Genomic DNA, 22,507 nt, shown 5'->3' on the forward strand with positions numbered 1-22,507 from the left:
ACTGCTGTTGTGGATGAACAAATTATGTTAACCCCATTTAAAAGTGCAAAACTCTCTTATTTTTACAAAGGATTGCATTAATCTTTATGATGATTGACACGTTGGTGTAATTTTTGTTAGTTTGCAGGCCAGTGGTCGAGTGACAGAATTGGATCACTCTGATGGGAAGCTGAAAATTCATTACTCAGATCGCCTGGTTTCATTATTGAGAGAAGTTCGCCAACTTTCTGCTCTGGGGTTCACCATTCCTGCGCGAATACAACAGACAGCAGTTACAGCTCAAAAGTTCTATCGACAGGCAATTATTCTTAAACAGGTTAGTTGCATTGAAACAAAAGAAGCATACTGAAGATCCTGATATCTGATCTAAAACAGGATATGCTGGAAATATTCAGCCTGGCATGATTTGTGGAGGGAGAAACTGACTTAACATTTCAAGTCAAGGTTCTGAAGAAAAGTCATTTCATGTTAGTATCTTGGAGTCACTCCTCAACCTCCTACTGTCCTGGGGATAAAAGATCGAAGCCAATCCAGCCTTTCCTTTATAACTCAAACCATCCAGTCCCGGTAACATCCTGGTAAATCTTTATTGCACCCTTTCCAATTCAACAATATCGTACTTATAGGAGGGTGACCAGCACTGTATGCAGAATTTCAGAAGTGGCCTCACCAATGTTCTATACAGCCACAACATGACATCCCAACTCTCCATACTGAATGCTGTGACCAATGAAGGCAAGCATGCCAAATGTGTTATACAACATGGAAACAGACTCTTCAAGTCCAAGTCATCCAGGTTGATCATGTTTCCCAAACTAAGTGAGCCCCATTTGGCCCATATCCCTCTAAATCTTTCCAATCATGTAATGATCAAAATATCTTTTAAATGTTGTAATTATCTGTGTGTACCACTTCCTCTGGCAGTTTATTCCATATATGCATAATCCTCTCTGTGAAGAAGTTGCCCCTCATGTCCCTTTTACTTCTTCCTCTCTCATCTTAAACTATGCCCTCTAGTTTTGAACTCCCCTACCAAAGGGGAAAGACCTTTGCTTTCATTTCAGGATTTTATCAACTGCTCTAAGGTCACTCCTCAACCTTCTACTGTCCTGGGGATAAAAGGTCGAAGCCTATCCAGCCTTTCCTTATAACTCAAACCGTCCAGTCCCGGTAACATCCTGATAAATCTTTATTGCACCCTTTCCAATTCAATAATATCCTACCTATAGGAGGGTGACCAGCACTGTGTGTAGAATTCCAGAAGTGACCTCACCAATGTCCTATACAGCCACAACATGACATCCCAACTCCCCATACTCAACGCTGTGACCAATGAAGGCAAGCATGCCAAATGTGTTCTTCACCACCCTGTTTATCTGTGACACCACTTTTCAAGAACTATGTACCTGTACCTCTTGGTCTCTCAGTTCAGTAACACTCCCCAGTGCCCTGCTATTAACTGTGTAAGTTGTGCCCTGGTTTGTCTTATCAAAATGCAACATCTCGCATCTATCTAAATTAAACTCCATTTGCCACTCCTCAGCCCATTGACCCAGCTGATATTATTTAGTTGGTTTGATTTAATATTCTGTGGCTCCCCTCCCATTTCTTTCTTTCCCTGCCCTTTTGTTTGCATATAAATGACATAGAATCAGGCTAAAGTTCAAACCTCACTATGAAATATGTTTCCATTTACATTGATAGGTTGCTCACTTTTACAATACGATTGATCAGCAGATGATTCCTAGCCAGAGGCCCATGATGTTAAGCTCTGCTTTATCTTTCGAACAGCTAATAAAGGTAAGGAAATTTAGGCACAGAAAATTCAGCATTTGCTTTGTGCTTTTCATATCTAATTCAAAGATTAGATGTGTCTGTCCTAAATTATGGCTTCTTAAACACTTGTGAAGGTAGTTTGACTTCTAAAGCTGTAAACACAAAGAGTTGGATATTTAAGTCCCACCAGCACTGGAATAATGGTACCATGTGGCAATCCAGTTTCCAATTGGTTTTCTCAATACTGGCAGTTTATCTGGGGTGGGAGAAGGCCAACTCCAAGAACTTACTTGATTCCCAAATGAATCCAATAAGAGCAGGTAAAGAGCACTGTGAGAACCCATAAGGGCCTGCCTGGGATCTTGGTGGACATAGATCCCCATTGACCTAGACAAGTCATTTGAGGTGCACAGAGGCAGCAACACAGCTGGGAGCCAGTCATGGCTGCCCCATAAGATTTGGTCAGTGTAACAAACAAAAAATGACTAAATGTACCTGTTGGCTAATGGCTCATAGATGTCATTGGGAGTGCAGAGCTTACAGATTGAGTGGTTATGAAGCACTTGGAAGAGCAGGAGGCTATCATCCTCCTGACATTATAGGAGGATAAGAAGAGGATGTGAGGTTTCCTGCATTCTTAAGGCCAATGTTCAGAAAGGTTTGTGCCCTGATCAAAGAAAACTTTATACATTTGAGACTACTCGCAATGTCTTACCAGTAGCTGTCAAAGTCTTTCATTTCTTGATTGTTCCAAGAATTGGCTTGGCTATTGATGGCATCTTACAAATAGTTGCACACCCGTTGCATCTCACAGATATATATTATATGTAAACCTGGGCAGTAATTTCAAAAACAGATGAGGCTGTGCAAGAACAAAAGCTTTTGTCTCCATCACTGAATTTCCCCAGGCATTGGATGACAACAATTCTATCCAGGTCATCATTGAGGCACCTATTGACCAGCCACTCAAATGTTCTTCGAGTATGGCAGTATGCACTTACTTTCCTGGAAGATCCAATGACTCCCTTATCCTTCAATGTTCTAAACAGTTCTTCATTTCACTCTCTGAGCTAGGTGGTTGTCTTCTTGGGGACAAGGAATATCTCTTGAAGAGGTAGTTGTGTTTACAAGGGTCCTAGCTGTACAGCCAAAGCTATCTCATCACAAGGGTTGCCATTAACCAGGCTAACAGGTTTCTAAAGGAGGGGTTTCAGTTCCTGGGTTGATTGGCTGGCTTTCTGCCACGCACTTATGGTTTTGATAGTGTGTTGCACTATCCTTGAATTGATCACCCCAAGACTTAAGAGCCTTGAAATGATACATTAGAGGAAGAGATGAAGCTGGACAAGGAAGGGGACGAGGAAAGCACAGAATACAGAGATGGTCTGGCTGCACAGAGAGGTGGTTGGGCCCACTGCAGGACACATGGATCTTGATAAGCTGTTGTCAGAATCAGAGATCAACTAATTTAGGCATGTTTCAGCTGAGTTACTTTGATCCAGGACAGTATCGTCTGGAACTCATTGTGTGAACACTCCCATTGAAGATGCAGCCTGGAATACATCTGCTCACTGCCAATGAATGAAGCATCTGACTGATAAACTTGATCTTATTTGGACCTATTAAAGATCCTTGCTCCATTTCATTTCCACATCTGTTTTTTTCTGGCCTTGCTATTAAAAATAGGAGCTTGTAGGTCTGGCACGTGAATTGCTACTTTATGTTGCATTGAAAAATAGAAAATGTGCACCATTACAGAGTGAACCACTTTGCTCTGCATGACATAGTGACCTCTGTCTTGATAACTTTTATGTAATAGTACTGCATATGAGCTGAATGGAATCCTCCATTTTCACCCCGTGTCCTGGCACTGCTTCAGGGTACTGTGTACAGTGTGAATGTGTTTCATTGTTCACCTTGGTAGTGCCTCTTTTATTGTGACTCCCATGATCTTGCATCTGTGGGCAGGTGAAACAGGATTGTGTCTGTCCTCTTAGGGATCTAGCTACTGTTATCTCTTTACACCACATCATTCATGATGTGCTCATCACCCACAGCTATCCTATCTAACTGTTGAACATTCACCAAGTATGTGAGTTGGTGGAGGGTGGGCTTTTAAGGTATTTTCTTGATCACTGTAGGTCTCTTTTGCCTGCACAGGATCCCTCAGAATTTACCCGCCTGTAATGGCATCTGCTCACTTTGTTAAAATGAATACGATCACTGAAACGTTTTCTGGGATCCACCTACTTTCTCCTTATGCTTATGCTCATGGTCTCAGTCAACTGTTTTCAGGTCTGCTTGTTTTGGGAATTTGACCTTCTCCTGTCACCATCAGAGGGTTATGAATCTTTGCAGCTTTCTTTCTCTGAAGGCAGTTGTACTAGAGTATTGAATCTTTTTTAAGGCAGTAATAGATGGTCTAAGGGGGTGAAAGTTTATCATGAGTAGTTGGCAGTGTTGAATATTCAGATCAGCCATGATCTTGTGGAATAATGGAGCAGGCTTGAGAGACTGAGTGGCCTTCTTGTCCTCCTAACTCATCCGTGCATATAATTTCAAGGAGCTTTGGCTAAGAGAGAATGATCTAGTAACACCTTTTGCATGAGGGAATTCAAAGCTATCTATACACTTGCCTCCAAAAGGCAGCGCACCCCTTAGTCTAAGGTCACTACTTTGGCATGATCAAGTAGAGTAGGATGTGACTGTCAGTGAGGTAAGTATGAAGATTGTATCAAAGAGAACAGGGCTATAGTTTGGATGAACAAACTTACGATGGCATATTGTTGTGGTTCTGTTCGCCGAGCTGGGAATTTGTGTTGCAGACGTTTCGTCCCCTGTCTAGGTGACATCCTCAGTGCTTGGGAGCCTCCTGTGAAGCGCTTCTATGATATTTCCTCCGGCATTTATAGTGGTTTGTATCTGCCGCTTCCGGTTGTCAGTTCCAGCTGTCGGCTGCAGTGGCCAGTATATTGGGTCCAGGTCGATGTGTCTATTGATTGAATCTGTGGATGAGTGTCATGCCTCTAGGAATTCTCTAGTTGTTCTCTGTTTGGCTTGTTCTATAATAGTAGTGTAACACCAACTAGCCACGAAACAACATGACCAGCTATCCTTAGTAGCCACACACTCAGATGACAAGCAACATGAGTTTGACTGGGACAACACTACTATTATAGGACAAGCCAAACAGAGAAACAGCCAGGGAATTCCTAGAGTCATGGCACCCATCCACAGATTCAATCAATAACCGCATCGACCTGGACCCAATATACCGGCCACTGCAGCGGACAGCTTAAGAGGTGATTTTATTGAAACATAGAGCAATCTGAGGGCATGTGACAGTGTGGATTCTGAGAGAATGCTTCCCCTCATGGGAGTTGCTAGAACTGGGAACACAGTTTAAAAATTGAGCATCATCTATTTAAGACAGTGACGTGATTTGCTTTTTATCTGTGGATGGTTAGTTTGTAAAATTCTCTTGTCCAGGGAGCAGTGGCAACTGTGTAATCAAATATTGTCATGGCTGATAAATTTAAAGCAAAGAAAACTGCTTGATTGTACGTGCTTTCTTCTGATCCTGTCTAGTTGCTCAGAATATACTCTGCTAGCACAGTGACTTGCCAGTAGCTTAGTAATTGGAGTTCCAGAACAGTTACAACACTGACATCTGCTTGCCAATGTAGAAAATTGCCTTGGTATCTTTGTGCATAAAAAGCTGGACAAATCCAACCCAGCCAGTTACCACCCTAATGGTCAACTCTCCATCATCAACAAAGTGATTGAAGAGGTTATTGACATTGCTATCAAGCAGTATTTCCAAAGGAATAACCTGCTCACTGATGCTACGTTTGAATTCAGGCAGGGCCACTCGACTCCTGACCTTATTAAAGACTTGGTCCAAACATAACCTCCAGATTTGAAGTTATCCTTGACATCAGTGTTGTCTTTGACCAAGAATGGCGACAAGGAGCCTTAGTAAAATTGAAATCAATGGCAGTTGGGGAAGAGATCTCTACTGGTTCATGTCATTATGAGGACAATGGAAGGTGGTTGTGGATATTATCATTTCAATCCAAAGATATCACTATAGGGGTTCTTAGCGTAGTATCCGAGGCTGATCCATCTTCATTTGCTTCCGGAATGACCTTCCGTTTATCGTAAGATCAAAAGTGAGGTGGTTGCTGATGAGTACTCAATGGTCATCATAATTCATAAATCCTCAGATATTGAAGCTGTTTATGCCCATAGGCAGCAAAATCTGGACAGCAACATCCAGGTTTGTAAGTAGCTGATAAGTGGAAAGTAATAGTCACGTGTCAGGCAATGTCCCAGTCCCACAAGAGATAATCAAACTATCTCCCCTTGATGTTCCGTAACATTATTGTTGCTGGATTCTTCACTATCAACATCCTTAGGGCTATCCTTAATCAGAAACTGATCTTAACCAGCTTGTGTACATTGAGTAGGTATACGTGCAGACCAGAGGCTAGGAATTCGGCAAAGACTAACTTGTCCCTACATATTAAGTCCTTCAGGAAGGCCCCACCAACCTCTGCAGAATAATTAGGGATGACAAATAAATGTTAGCTAAGCCAAGAACACATACATATCAGGTGTAAAAATGGAAAAAAAAGTTCTCATTTTTTAAATAGAATCCAAAAGCTGGATCCAAGGAATCTGGCAGCAAACTACAGATCACCTGGGATAACCCAAAGGAGCTGGAGGCTTATATTCAGAAACTCAACACTGCAGCGGAGCGCCTTACCACAGAAAACAGAAAATTGAGGAAATGTCACACTGACTTCTGTGATAAGGTAAGAATATAAATTATGGCATTGGAAACATTGTTTGGACTATCACATCCATTCTTGCACATTACAAATATATTATTACATAAATAAGGGCTAGAAATGCCCCTTATTTTGAAACAAAATGTAATTTAGTCATGAAGCAACCTGACAGGTTTGTAGTTTGCAAACACTGGACAATTAACTACTTGATTACATCAGCAGGTAGTTGTTACAACCCTGTGCCTACTTGTTTGAAAATGGTTCATATTGAGATCTTGTTGGAAACTTGCAAAGTAACTGTGGATCCACCCACCTCCAACCTGGAACCCAATCTTGACTGAAAATTTATTCTTCTCTGTCACCCTTGTTTAAATCACTGAACTTAACTTAAAACTTACAACATATTGTTTAAAGTATAAGTTGCTGTTGACAAATTATTTGATTGGTATGGCTATTGATTAGGGATGCTTTATTTTTATAGGTTGTAGCACTTATGAGTATTGATCTACTTCGCCAACAGCAGCGATGGAAAGATGGACTGCAGGAACTGAGATTTGTTTTCTCTACTCTTGAGTCACAGGTATTTTACCTAAATGTTTATTGCATTATAACGAGAACTTAAGACATTTATATTCATAAATGTAATGTGCTCACTGTTGTTTAATTCTGAGAGACAAATAGTAAATTTGTTTATGTATTAATGATGTTATTACAGCTTACTACTGTGTAAAAATTAATGGAAAATTAAATGGGTAGTCAATATTTTGCTAATAATATACAATACTGTATATTCATACAGTATTCAAGGGGCACTGAACCACTGACCTAATATTTATCAGGAGGGAATCCTGAGGGACATGATGTGCATGTGTTTGGAAAGGCAAGGACTGATTAGGGAAGTCAACATGGTTTTGTGCGTGGGTAATAATGTCTCTCAAACTTGATTGAGGTTTTTGAAGATGTAACAGAGAGGATTGATAAGGGCAGAGCAGTAGATGTGATCTATCCGGACTTCAGTAAGGCATTCGACAAGGTTCCCCATGAGAGACTGGTTAGCAAGGTTAGATCTCACGGAATACAGGGAGAACTAGCCATTTCGATACAGAACTAGCTCAAAGGTAGAAGATAGAGGGTGGTGGTGGAGGGTTGATTTTCAGACTGGAGGCCTGTGACCAGTGAAGTGCCATAAGGATCGGTACTGGGTCCATGACTTTTCATCATTTATATAAATGATTTGGATGTGAGCATAAGATATATAGTTAGTAAGTTTGCAGATGACACCAAAATTGGAGTTGTCGTGGACAGCAAAGAAGGTTACCTTAGATTGCAATGGGTTCTTGATCAGATGGGCCAATGGGCTGAGAAGTGGCAGATGGAATTTAATTCAGATAAATGCAAGGTGCTGCATTTTGGGAAAATAAATCTTAGCAGGAATTATACACTTAATGGTAAGGTCCTAGGAAGTGTTGCTGAACAAAGAGACCTTGAAGTGCAGGTTCATAACTCCGTGAAATTGGAGTCGCAGGTAGATAGGATAGTGAAGAAGGCGTTTGGTATGCTTTCTTTTATTGGACAGAGCATTGAGTACAGGAGTTGAGAGGTCATGTTGCGGCTGTACAGGACATTGGTTAGGCCACTGTTGGAATATTGCGTGCACTTCTGGTCTCCTTCCTATCGGAAAGATATTGTGAAACTTGAAAGGGTTCAGAAAAGATTTACAAAGATGTTGCCAGCGTTGGAGGATTTGAGCTATAGGGAGAGGCTGAACAGGCTGGGGCTGTTTTCCCTAGAGTATCAGAGGCTGAGGGGTGACCTTATAGAGGTTTACAAAATCATGAGGGGCATGGATTGGCTAAATAGACAAAATCTTTTCCCTTGGTGGGGGAGTCCAGAACTAGAGGGCAAAGGTTTAGGGTGAGAGGGGAGAGATATAAAAAAGACCTAGGGGAAACTTTTTCACACAGAGGGTGGTACGTGTGTGGAATAAGCTGCCAGAGGAAGTGGTGGAGGCTGGTACAATTGCAACATTTAAAAGGCGTCTGGATGGGTATATGAATAGTAAGGGTTTGGAGGGATTTTGGCCGGATGTTGGCAGGTGGGACTAGATTGGGTTGGGATATCTGGTTGGCAAGGGCGAGTTGGACCAATGGGTCTGTTTCTGTGCTGTACATCACTATAACTCTATGACTCTATGTTGCAAGGTTGCCTAATGCTACTCCTTTATCCATACTTCAACCTCATCCATGAATGAATTGAAAGAAAAATTCCATCTCCTGCTCGTTTCTTTTCACTGTTGTTCCTTTGGTCATTCTTGGTCATCTTACACCTGTCAATTTACCTATCACAGTGTAGTTAGCACTACCATAACATACAAGAGCAGAATTAGGTCATTTGGCTCATCGAGTCTGCTCTGCCATTCAGTTATGGCTGATATGTGTCTCAACCGCATTCTCTTGCCTTCTTCCTGGGGAGCAGTGGCAGGTGCTGGCAATACATCCATCAGAAGCTCATGATTAGAGCAGGACCCGAGCCACAGTTGAGATTGAGCAAACGGGGTCAGGGAGAGTGATAAGTAGTTTGAGACAAAAGGCAAAGTGATGGCTTTCAGCTTCCTCACCTGTCACTTCTCAATACCAAGTACACTGAATGCCTTTGAAAAAGAGAAAACCCACTCCAACATCAGAAGTCCGCAAGAAAATTAAATGTGGTTTTGCCTTTAGGGCTCCCCGAGTGTTGGTGGAATACCAGAGGTAGTGAGATGAAATCCTTAACTAGCCATTAATTGTCCATTTATAAGCTTCAGTTAGTGTTGGTACGGGAAGGCTATCCACGAGCCTTCCCTCCATGTTACTTAAGTTTACAGATGGTGGTGTGGTAAATAAGGAGGAAAGCCTCAAACTACAGGTATGTACAGGTTTGTCAGATTGGCTGAACAGTGGCAAATGGAATGTACTTTTGAGAAGTGTGCGTGATGCAGTTTGGTGAACTAACAAGGCAAGGCAGTACATCTTAAATGATAGGACTCTGGGAAGTACAGGGGATCGAAGGGATCTTGATGTCTGCATGCCAGAGATCCTTGAAGATAGCAGGATAGGTGGATAAGATGGTTAAGACGGTATATGGGGTACTTGCCTTCATTAGTCATTGAATGTAAGAGAAAATAATATTGTGGTGGAGTTGTATGTATCATTTTGTGAAGTCACAGCTGAAGTGCTGTGTGCAGTTCTGGTCACCACATTATTAGGAAGAATGTGATTGCGCTAGACAGGGTGCAGAAAAGATTTGCCAGTGTATTGCCTGGGCTGACATGAAGGTCGGCTAGCTGGGCTGTGGTTATTTCCCTTGGAGCAGAGAAGGTCAAAATGGGTGGAGTCTGACTGAGGTGTACAAAGTTCTGAGGGACATGGGGTAAATAGGGAGAAATGTTTCCCCTCAGTAAATGTGTCAGTAATGCCGGTCACAGTTTTAAGGTAAGGAGCAGAAGGTTTAGAGGGGATTTGAAGCAAAGCTTTTTAACTAGAGGGTTGTGGGTAACTGGAACTCACTGCTTAAAAGGATGCTGGAGGTGGAAACCCTCAAAACATTTAAGAACTATTTAGATAAGCACTTGAAATGCCATACAATACTAGGCTACAGGTGAAGTACAAGAAAATGGGATTTTTTGTTATTCATTCATGTGATGTAGGTGTCGCTGGATGGGCCAGTATTTATTGCCCATCTCCAGTTGCCCAGAGGGCAGTTAAGAGTCAGCTGCATTGCTCTGGGTCTGGAGTCATATGTTGGCCAGACCAGGTAAGAAATGCAGATTTTCTTCATTGAAAAATCATTGTGAACTATTTGGGTTTTTCTGACCCTTAATGCTGGTTCCGTGGTTTCTGTTCGGCTAACTTTTTATTAAATTGGAATTTCACTATTTGCCATGGTGGCAAGTGAACTCATGTCCCTACAATACAGCAGAGCCTCGACTATCCGAAGGACATGGGTGCGAAGTATTTTGTTTGTTTAATTGAATTCTGGATAATTGAATGCTGGATAACATAGTTTAGCGAAGCATTGGGACGATGCGATCTTGCCGGACACTCTAATTCTCGGAGGATTGAATGTTGGATAATCGTGGTTCCTCTTGTATTGCCGCTATGCCACTGCTTCCTCTTTAGTGGATGATGTTTGATGACCGACATAGGCGTGATGGAACATAGAACCTGTTTTCATGCTGTTTGAAAAAATACTTTGACTTGATCAAGATGGAGGCAGAAAAGTGGTGAGGTTCTGAGTCTGCCCTCTCTCTAGCCAATTAAATTTATTCTCCTTCATCCAAACTCACTCCTGGCGATAATATTAAATTCTATCCTGTATCTCCCAAATGTCTGGGATGCTGGGACAGTTGGGTGATACAGAGATTTTGGGTATCAGGGCATCTGAAACATAGCTGGGTAAGTTGTAGTATAATTTCACCATGTCATATTTGAATGGCAGAACAAGCTTTTGGGGTAGAATGACTTGTTCCCATTCTTGTGACAGCTATGTGTTAGTTGGAGGTTATTTTATATTTACATTTTTTTTTCAAGGGCTTTCATTCTGGTGATATGAAGGCATGGCGACAGCACTGGAATCATCAGTTGTACAAAGCACTGGAACATCAGTATCAGATGGGCTTGGAAGCCTTGAATGAAAACCTTCCTGAAATTGTTGTTGAGTTGACGTTCAAGTAGGAAATTGAAATGTATCATGCAATATATTGCTTAATGTTTATTTTATGGGGATAATCCAGTTTATTGAATAACCGTACTATTCCGATTGCAATTTGTAACTGATTGTTCTGAAAATATCAAGGTAAATTTGATAATTATCAAAAAAAACTTCATGCTTCTTTCACCAAAATTCTGTCTCGCAATTTTGAATCAATGACACTATCAAGTGCTTCAAATTGGAATTTTAATAACAATGCGGACAACAGTGGTTAGCACTGCTCCCTCACAGTGCCAGGGACCTGAGTTTGGCTCCTGCTTCGGGCGACTGTCTGTATAGAGTTTGCACATTCTCTCCATATCTGCGGGGATTTCCTCCATGTGCTCCGGTTTCCTCCCCCAATCCGAAGGTGTGCAGTTTAGGAGAATTGGCCATGCTAAATTGTCCATAATGTAGCTTATTAGTCAAAGGTAAATGTATCAGAATGGGTCTGGATGGGTTATTCTTCGAAGGGTTGGTGTGGACTTTGGCCTTGGGCCAAAGGGCCTGTTTCCACACTGCAGGGATTATAATAAGGAATTGTGGGCCCTTGTGGTGCAGTAATAGTGTCCCTACTTCTAATCCAGGAGGCCCAGGTTCAAGTCCCACCTCCAGAGGTGTGTCAAGACATCTCTGAATAGGTTGATTAAAAATACCCATAAGAAATAGAAAGAGTTGGCCATTCAGCTCCTCAAATCTGCTTTGTCATTTAGTAAGAGCATAGCTCATCTGATTGGGAATGGTGCACAAATGTATCTAGTATATGGATGTGCCTGGGACCTGGATGGGGGTGGGGCTAAGTGGACAGGGTCCTTTCCTCCTAAGGGGGTGTGTACCTGAATGTTTGGCACGCCACTACCTATCTCGGCTCTCTCTGTCCTCTTGTAGACCACATTTTCCTGCAACGAGACAAAGGGAGAGATTGAGTGAGGTGAAAGCTGCCAGCAAAATTCTAGTGCTGGTGCCAGTGGAGCAAATGTGATGAGGTTTTAAGTGAGTGAGTAGGAAGTGTAGACATGCAGAATTAGTAGTGTGGGGGTTTGGATGAGAGCAAGTGAATGAAGGATCATGTTGCAGGCAATAGTGAGAAAGGTGGAGCATGAGCCTTGGCAGGAAGTAGGTGGATAAAGGAATTCTGGGCATTGTTGCTTAATTTGCAGATGACACAAAGAAAGCTGGAAGCACACGTAGAAATGAAGAGGTGGGGAGGCTGCAGAAGGACTGGCCTAGAATGGACAAAGAAGTAGCCCATGAAATATAATGGTGGGGAATGTGTGATGTTATGCACTTTGGTAGGAGGAATAGAGACATAGAGTATTTTCTGACTGGGGCACGGCTTCAAAAATCTTAATCACAAAGAGACATGGGAGTCCCCGTTCAGGATTCTCTTAAGGTTAACGTACAGGTTCAGTTGGCAGTTAGGATGGCAAATGCGATATTGGTATTTATTTAAAGAGTAAAATGTGAGGTCTGATGAAGGGCTCTGGCCCGAAACGTCGAATTTTCTGTTCCTTGGATGCTGCCTAACCTGCTGTGCTTTAACCAGCAACACATTTTCAGCATTTATTTAAAGAGAGCTAGAATACAAGAACAGAGATTTACTGCTGAGGCTGTAAAAGGGTTTGGTCTGACCACAATTGGAATATTATGAGCAGTTTTGGGCTCCGTATTTAAGGAAGGATGTACTGGCTTTGGAGCAGATCTGGAGGATGTTAACAAGAATGATCTGTGTTAAAGGGTAAGTCATATGAGGAGCGGTTGAGGATTCTAGATCTGTGCTCATTCAAGTTTAAAGGATAAAAGAGGATCTGATTGAAACTTGTAGAATGCTGACAGGTTTGAATAGAGTGGATGTGGCAAAGATGTTACTATGAGTAGGAGGGACTTAGATTTAAGGGCTTAACCTCAGAGTGAAAACACAACCATTTAGAACTGAGATGAGCAGGAATTTCTTTAGCCAGAGGATGGTTAATTTGTAGAACTCATTGTCACAAAAGGCTGTAGAGCCAAGTAATTGAGTGCATCTAGGGCAGAGATAGATTCGTTCTTGATTAGTAAGAGGATCAAGGGTATGGGGAGAAGACAGGACAATAGAGTTGATAAACATATCAGCCATGATTGAATAATGGAGCAGACCTGATGGGCTAAATGGCCAAATTCTGCTCTTATATGTTATGGTCCGACATGTGTGTAGTAGCAATGATAATGAGCAAAACGCAGATGAGCATTGACATTCTTGCAGCATTGATGTGCATTCCTCCTGACTATGGAAATGGTACTGACTCAGGTGACAACCTCAGATCAGACTGACACAGTCTGAGGTCATGGTCATTTTGCTGTTCTGCAGGAAAAGGATAGCCCTCTACTACATTACTCAGTTTACCAGGACCTCCGGGTCCCTCTCTGCCTCATGTCTGGGGCAAATGAAACACTCCATGCAGGGCACTGCACACTGGCAGCACTGTATTGGGTACACAGCTGGATTATTAACATGGCACTGGTGCCAGGGATCCTGGATGTCCTGGTAATGGTAGGTACTTCTGCCTATGCTGACTCGGAAGATACAGTGAGTGTGGTACCATTGAAGTGTGGAGCATAATTAGTGAGTGAGCTTTGGATGAGAGCATGAGAAAACCTGCTTGGCCCCATGGATAAGAACTTTCCATGAAATTCACCAAAATTGCTGCATGCCTGATTTCTGGCAGAAATCAATTCTCTGTTTCTGTATGGCTGAATCCTTGACAAAATCCTGGGCAGCATTAAGTCTGTGCAACCCATCCAACTGCAGAGTTAGGGCCAATCTGTGTGTGTAATCTTCTGTATATTTTGATTAGTTCTAATTAAGTGGCTGTGGGCAGCATATTGTCAATTTGATATTTTGTAAGCTCTAATGAATTACATTGTTTGCGATTACAATTTTTGTCTCTTATATTTTATGCAGACAAGGAAGGCTGCAGTTCAAACCACCATTTGAAGAACTACGGGCAAAATACTACAGAGAAATGAAGCGGTTTATTTCTATTCCAAACCAATTCAAGGGTACATGTGAACCAGGAGAAGAACCCATTTTTGTTGTCATGATAGAGAGGAATGCAAAAGGTTTTGTCACTGTTTTCCGTAAAGCAGAAGATCTATTCAAACGCCTGGCAGCAGCATTAGAGAAGTTTCAAGTAAAGCAGTTTATTATCTTCTTCACCAAACTAATTTCGAATTTTAGTTTGAGAAATACTATTGTATCTTATTGAATCAAACAGTAATATAGCAAAGAAAGGAGTCATATGGCTCATCATGCTTATGCTGCTTCTTTCCTTGAAAAGATATTGTCTTTGTGCTGGAGAAGTTATTGCATTGGCATTTTAACCTTGGATCAAATATGATTCTGAACATGATTAAGCTGGATCAGCCCATGAATTTGGTTAATGAAAGAAATGGAATCAATTTGCAGGAAAAAAGTTTGTAAGATGGCATCAGATCTTGGCTTTGGTTTTTTTCTGGTTGATGTTTCATTGGAAGAACATTTGGCACATGTAAGGCAAAGGGGTAGTAGAGGGGTTGTGACAGTCCTCGTTTTAGAAAATGTTGCTGGGGCAGTGTAGGCATGAGAATCAGGAGGGAGGAAAGAAAGGTCTTTGGGATCTCCAGAGGTAATTGGGGGTGGAGGATGGGGGTGGGGGTAGGGGAGGAGAGGGAGAGAGGGGTGAGGGTGGTGGTGGAGCTGTAATAAACATTACATTGGCCAGACAGGCAGAAAACTAGCCACCAGGATACAGGAGCCCCAACTTGCCACCAAAATACATGACCAACTATCACGAGTATCCATATACACAGACAAATTAAGGACACCAGTTCAACTGGGCCAATACCTTCATCCTGGGACAGGCTAAACAGGGAATTCCCAGAGGCCTGACATTCAAACTGGAACTCCATTGACAAACATATCAATTTGGACCCCACTTACCAACCTCTCAGAAAAAGAATCGCAAGTGATATCACCCACCACAACAGACCAAGACACAAAAATAGCAAGTGGGACAGAACACCAGCACTTCATTGGAGGCTCACTGATGATATTACCTAGCATGGCGACAAAATGTCTGAGAACAAAATCTACCAGTTCAGTGAGCAAACTTGCAACTTGATCCACAGCTATGCTACAAATCTTCTCTAAAATCAGATGGTCTTAATGTTACTGATTAAAAGGTACATAAACTTCTTACAGTTGTTCATAAAATGGAGGGATCATTGTAGAAGGCCTCAATACTTGTACTTGGAACAAAATTAATATTAAAATTAATTGTTTCAAACCTGTGGAAGAATGACAAACAATCCTCAAATATAACATTAACCTATTTGGTATTGTATTATAGATAGTTTAAGATAATTGCAGGAAACACTAGCCAGAAAGTTCAATTCAAAGTAATCAAGTTTGCATATAACAGAATGTTATACTTCTGAGTTATTTTAGTTTGTCACATTTTTTATTGATTTTGTTTTATTGAAAATGAATACAATAAATCACAAGTAGTTCATTGGAGCTATTAACTGTAATAATTAGAAATAGATTTTTTTCTCCTTTTAAAGGAATGGATTGTGCTTGGACAAGTAGATGTTGAGGCATTAATTGAGGAACATCTCCACACTGTAAATGACTGGGAGAAGAATTTTAAGGCTCTTAAAGGACGAGGGAAGGAATCTGAAAAGCTTCCAAGGTTGAATTTAATTTATTTATATACATGCCTTTTATTTTGAAAAGCATTTGGCATGACAATGAAAAGGTTAATTTAGCAGGAAATGATTAAAGTGTTCTTAGGTTTCTTTATTAAATATTTGTTGATGTCATATTTGAGTGAGTGATAAATCTCACAGTCAGCCATATACAGTATCATATTAGTTGGATGCAACAGAGTGTCCCAAAATGCTCAGAATCTACACCCTATTCAGTAGCATTTGCGGCTCAGTGGTGCCGATTGCACAAAGATTTAAATTGGATTCCAGTTGTGCCTCAGTTGGTGAATCCCTTTAATACTCTTAAATCCCATGAAAGGGTTGAGGTAGTCAGCAGTGATGTTGAGGGATGAATGCTTCATGGGGCAATGTTAAAAATCACACACCAGGTTATAGTCCAGCAGGTTTATTTGGAAGCACTAGCTTTCGGAGTGCTGTTCCTTCATCAGGTGATTATGATCATGCGACAATGTCATCATCAGCTCCCTCAGCCCCTGTAATTGAAATATCTATACAGCAAAACCCTCTGATCAAGTCTGCTCCCTCATGGACACAAGTGGGGATTCTTGAGGTGGAGTTCTACTGGGTAACGCAAAGATTACCACAGATATCTTATCCAAATGTGTGCCCAGAAACAGCATTTTTCCGGCTCATTTCCAGCCACAAGTGAGCACCCTTCCTGGAACAGATCCGGGCAGAAGATGTATTGCTAGTGGTCTAACTTGTGTGACTTTGAGATGAGCATTGTATTTGGTTACTAAGATCAAATTTAATGCCAAAGTTGATGATTGGATCCAGACCTGTGGCCTCCATCAAATTTGCGAGGGGGTGGGATTATGTTAGAAAGTCAACACAATGCAACATTGCCTCCCCCTCAGCACAGTGAACATTTGACTCAGAGTTGCTATTTTCATGACTCTTCTGTTATCCTGTGCCCTGGTTCTGAGCAAAACATTGTTGATCTTATCTCATTCCCATTGTAATGATGAGAGCCACAGGATTGTTTGTACAAGAGAATGGAATATAAGCAAAATTATCATTTTTCTTACTTATTTTTCCTGTGTGACCAAAATGGAAATTTTGTTTAAAAAATGCAAATCTTACAGTATCATCAAAGTGGATTGTATTACAATTAATTGTAACCCAGTGAAAGCTATGATTGATGACCATATTCAGATGCTATTTGATGCCTTACTTCAGTCATTAAGGAAGTCCATTCAAGGTAAGACATTTTTATTACGTGCAGTACAGTTAGTGTTAATTTTAATGCTTACTTGGTAATACAGAGTTTGCTGAAAATGTGTTGCTGGTTAAAGCACAGCAGGTCAGGCAGCATCCAAGGAACAGGAAATTCGACGTTTCGGGCCAGAGCCCTTCATCATTCGGGCTCTGGCTCGAAATGTCGAATTTCCTGTTCCTTGGATGCTGCCTGACCTGCTGTGCTTTAACCAGCAACACATTTTCAGCTCTGATCTCCAGCATCTGCAGACCTCACTTTTTACTCTAATACAGAGTTTGCACATTGTTTAAAAGGGAGACATGTTGCCGAAGCTTGTTGTCTTACACTCATCAGGGCAAACATAAGAATGCCATGAATATTCTTGTTTTTACATGATGAGATTTGAAAATGTTGCTTTGTTTATTCATTAATGGGATGTGAGCATTAGTTGGAAGGCCTGCGTTTAATGCCCACTCCTAACTGACCTAGTTGAATGTCAATGAATTGCTTCATGGGATGAACATAATTATTTGTTGGATTATCGCTGAAATTCGGAATTAAATTATCATCAGTAGATCCCCAATTTATTTGTTAATATTATAAAACTGCATGTACCTAGGTTGTAGCAAAATGGTGTCATGTAAAATTCATAATATAACACCATTAGAACCACAAGATTAAATAATCTTTTCCTTTTGAATAATAATTTATTTAAAACAGTGACTGATGCAAGTTATATTTATTGTGTCATTCGAAACTTACTTTCCAATTGGAACGCCAGCTTTTATAAATACTTATATTAAAATGGTTACATTGGTGGTTCAGTGGTAGAATTGGCCCAGGTTCGATTCCTGGTTAATGCATGGCAACCATTGTTTTCCATTACTGCAGAGGGCTGTCTACACTGGGTTATTCAGTATATTTAAGGCTGAGATAGACAGATTTTTAATTAGTAAGGGGTTCAGGGACTATTGGGAAAAGGCAGGAAAGTGGAGTTGAGGATTGTCAGTTAAGTCGTGATCTCATTGAACGGTCAAGCAGACTAAATGGGGTGAATGAATGGCCTACTTTTGCTGTTGGATCCTGTAGTATAATGAAGAAAGAATAGTAAAATACCAAATTTTAAAACAGAATAATTTAATTGTGTCATGATTTTTTTACAGCTGCTGCTCACTCATTTTGTTTTTAATTGTAATTATTTTGTACAGTGAATATCCATGAGATTGATAGTTTTGTGAGTGATGCAATGGAAATACTATCAACTCGACCTGAGACAGTCGAAGAAATTGGAGAGGCGAATTCAAAGCACACAGAGATTGCTTCAAAGAAACCTCATGTAAGAGCAGTTTGCTAATAAATGCAAAGCACAGATCAATTAAACTGCTTATTTTTTTATCTACTGTACACATTTTGACCATATTTAAGTTCAAGTTGTTCTGAGTTGCATTTAGAGTAGCAGAATTAGTGAATGGTAGCCCTGTGAGTGTGAGATAACAGAGAGGAGATTGTCCTCACCCTTGTGGAGCATAGATCATTAACCTCTTCCTGCACTGCTGCATGTCCCACTTTGTCTGGACACAGCACTGATTTGGGCTGTAATTTGTGTCTGGTACTGTGGAATCCTGTGGAGATGAGGTGATAAGAGGACTGCCTTCCTTTCCTCCAACCTGTCTGCTAGCAGCTCTAGATTAGACTCCTCGAGTTCTTCCTTTGGGGAAAACGCCGAATGTTAAGGCTTGAACGCTACACTACGAGGGTAGTCCCTGGCTTGCTGCATCTAAAGTTGTCTGCAGTTGGACTTTGTATTTTGTGCTCGAGAGCACTTCTGTCTCTCTGGTCACAATCCCCTGAGAAAGGTGTCCAAGAGCCTACTTTCATAATAATAGTAATGAGCAGGGGACTGCGTCAGAATAGTAATTTTGAGCTATGATGGACAGGATAGTGCCATGAATCTCAGCAAACAATTTAACTGCAAATGGGAACATTTTGTCCATGCTTCTTGGTATTCTTCAAACAGAGCTCTCCAGTTTTTTAAATTCAAGTTCATTCTTGCTGTTGAATTCACCCATTCTAAATTACACTATCTTCTCCTTCCCTGCGCTCTTTGTTTCTCCATCCTTAGACCTGACTTGTTAAAGACAAATGCGGTTCCCTGCTCACAGATTCAAGAAGCCTGCTTTTCTTTTCTGTGTTGTTAAAGTTCTAAGCAAATTGCTTGGAACTTTAAACCTCAATGTGCAAAGATTATTCTAATGAATAGCAGATTCAGTTGGATGCCTTGCCAAGATAGTTATCACCCAGTTTTTAAAATCCATATTTATGTTAAGAATTAATAAAGATTACTGCCCAAATGGTGCTTATTCAAAGCCTTTGTTGTTCATTTTTACCATTTCTTCACATTAAGGGCGATAGATTTTTAAAAAGATTGGATGGGCATAGGGCTAGTTTATAATTGATCTGCATTTATAATACTTTCTTTGTGTTACTATTAGATTTTCATCACTTAGTTTGACTTCTATCTTTTCATTTCTTTAAGGTTTTACCCTTGTTTCAAGATGCTGAAGATAAAAACAAGCTGCTGCGCTCTGTAGCAGGTGGCGGTCTTGAAACTCTTAGCAGCCTTAGAGCGAAATGGGACAAATTTCAACTGATGATGGAGAGCCATCAACTAATGGTGAAAGAACAAGTAAGTACATTAGTTTTATGTTTTTAATTGCCACATAAAAGCCTGCATGAGCTTTGCCTGGTACTTTTCATGTAAATTGATTTGTAGTGAACTTGAGATTTATGGATGGGAAGGCATAAATAATTATTTGTTTACTTTCTGCCTTGATTATTTGAATTTTTAAAATTCTTTTGTTTGGCTATCTTTGTGTGATCTATAGTGTCTGTAAATGTTAGCGTTCCTTGGCTGGGTTTCCATAGTTTTATGACAAAGATAGCTCCTTTTTAAATTGATACTTTGGAAAATAATTTTTTATATTTGTGCTCACTGCATCTTGCTCCATGCTTGGTTATCTGTCACAGTGAAGTGGTACAGTGAAATAGAATATGTTGGAAATAATCAGCCATGAAGACAGCGTCTTTAGAGAGAAACCATTAGCTTTTCAGGTTAATGCTCTTTCATTACAATTGGAAAAAGTTAGATATGGATCAGATTTAATTAAGTATAAAAATAGGAAATGAGAAGCGTGGGAAAAGGGAAAAGTAAAATGGAAGACCTGTGATAGGGTGAAAGGCATTAAAAATTAAATGACAACGGGATGACAGTACAACTCAAAAGGGGATGGGAATGGGACAATTCAAAAATTAAAAAGAAATCTAATGGAGGAGTAAATGGAAATAGCAGAATCATTGCTTGCAGCTGCTGTCTGAAAAGTGATAGTGTTCAAATTCAATTTTGCAGTTACTTTTGAGTTGTAAAGTGCCAACTAGAAAATGAAGTGCTGACCTTAGGTTTCCGTTGAGCTTCACGAGAACACTGTACAAGGCAAGGATAGGTCAAAGTGGATTTGGGGCAGATAATATAAAAGACTTGACTAAACACTCGTAGACTGAATGAAGGTACTCCACAAAGTGGTATGTCAATCATTCAAATGAAATGAACAAATACAGTCTCGTAAAACAAAAGAGGCACAAATAAGTTACTGTTTTACTCGGATGGAGGGTTTGACCTGTCTTTTCTTTTCACAACTGTATGTTCCAGTCCTTTGGTTTTCCTTTATTGTTACGTTAGTGTTTTTTGTTGCTGCTGACATTGGTTTCATTAATGTGATATTTATACTGCTGATCTCTGCTCCTCTTTGCCAACATTCCAGCCAAAAATTGAACAAAAGATAAAAAATACTTAACGATATTCTACTGATCTTAATTCTCATTACTAAAATTCAGTTGTACTTGCAGCCAATCGATTTGCGATGGAGAAAAAAACATTTGTTTAGCACTTGAATTGGAAATATGAAGTTTGAATTGTGAATCACAATAAATTTTAATGTATGTAAACAAAGGGCAGGAAAAAACATTTGGTTTTATGTTCTTATTTTTATGTACTGATTTTTCTACAGCCAACAAAACATTAAGCATGAAAAAAATGATAATTATCCTTCATAACCTTAAAAAAACTGTTTTGCTCACATCATGCCAATAAGTATGGATATTATTTAGCATGTGATTTTACTTCATTAATTTTAAGAAAGAAGTATTAAACTTTGTTTAATTCCCATAACCTTCAGTTGAATTTGTGTTTATTTCTTTAGGTTGAAATTATGAAATCAAATGTTGAGTCTCGCATTAAGATGTACATCCAAAAGCTGGAGAAGTTTGAAGCTCGCTGGAATCAGTTGAAGCCCAATGATGATATTGTTGACAGTGGAAATGGGGAAACACTCAACAAATGTGTGGAATGTATAAAGGAGAAAAGAGTTGAATTTGATGAACTGGAAACAACAAGGAAGAAATTGATGTATGTTGTTATGACTGACAAGTAACATTACAAAATAAAACTTATCACATGATGCTGAAATTTGTAATACTTTAAGAAATAATCTGAAAGCTAAGACAAGAAAACTTGATGACAAGATGCAGTTATTTGGTTCACTACACTCCCAAGAAATTAATTTTCAACTTGTATATATAATTCTTACTCCACTGATTTCTTGTGCTTGAATCATACAGGGCTAGATATTTGGAAATGTCCATTTTTGGCACATAATTAATAGATAAATTATCAATTTGAACACCAAAATCTGTTTGGATTGACAACTTGAGATATATACAAAATATAGTAACTTTGTTAAGTTTGGAAGTCTTTAGAGTATACACCAAAATCACCTATAAACAAAACATTAGGGCATTCTTAGTGTGAACATGAACAGAGTTTCAAGCAGTTTACAATTGTTAAGCTTTCGTTTACATTTTTTTCTGCTCCTCATCTGCATTCTATGATTCATTGTGGATTCTTGGTTGCGATGCCTAGCTTGCAGGAATGAGTTTAGAAACCTATTTGACATTAGGCATCACTACTCAATACAAAATTATTCTGACAACTTAGTATGCCCTCCCAGGAGAAGTCACTGGAACTTGACTTAATATTGAATTGTGAATTATTGAGTTCTCTCTCTTCCCCCTCCAGTATCTTCCCAAAGCTCCACTTCAGGTGAGAAGAGATAATTTGTTACAAATGTGGAGTCACACTTGGAATCTTCCTGCTCTGTATGGCTCAGTAATATACCTTAGTGCATTTAGTTAATAACATACTACAATTACT

At 40.0% G+C, this 22,507-nt stretch overlaps 1 protein-coding gene across 1 annotated transcript in view; it reads left to right on the forward strand.

The window, feature by feature from the left end:
- dync2h1 (dynein cytoplasmic 2 heavy chain 1) overlaps positions 1-22,507 on the forward strand; it is a 561,613-nt gene that overhangs the window by 57,328 nt on the left and 481,778 nt on the right. The window contains exons 13-23 of the mRNA XM_060826048.1: positions 121-316; positions 1,705-1,800; positions 6,432-6,593; positions 7,051-7,149; positions 11,138-11,277; positions 14,239-14,467; positions 15,879-16,006; positions 17,129-17,244; positions 18,450-18,577; positions 19,778-19,927; positions 21,498-21,703. Of these exons, the coding sequence (XP_060682031.1) occupies positions 121-316; positions 1,705-1,800; positions 6,432-6,593; positions 7,051-7,149; positions 11,138-11,277; positions 14,239-14,467; positions 15,879-16,006; positions 17,129-17,244; positions 18,450-18,577; positions 19,778-19,927; positions 21,498-21,703 (1,650 nt within the window). The remainder of the gene's footprint in view (positions 1-120; positions 317-1,704; positions 1,801-6,431; positions 6,594-7,050; positions 7,150-11,137; positions 11,278-14,238; positions 14,468-15,878; positions 16,007-17,128; positions 17,245-18,449; positions 18,578-19,777; positions 19,928-21,497; positions 21,704-22,507) is intronic.

The sequence above is a fragment of the Hemiscyllium ocellatum genome, chromosome 6 (assembly GCF_020745735.1).
Source record: "Hemiscyllium ocellatum isolate sHemOce1 chromosome 6, sHemOce1.pat.X.cur, whole genome shotgun sequence".
NCBI lineage: Eukaryota > Metazoa > Chordata > Chondrichthyes > Orectolobiformes > Hemiscylliidae > Hemiscyllium > Hemiscyllium ocellatum.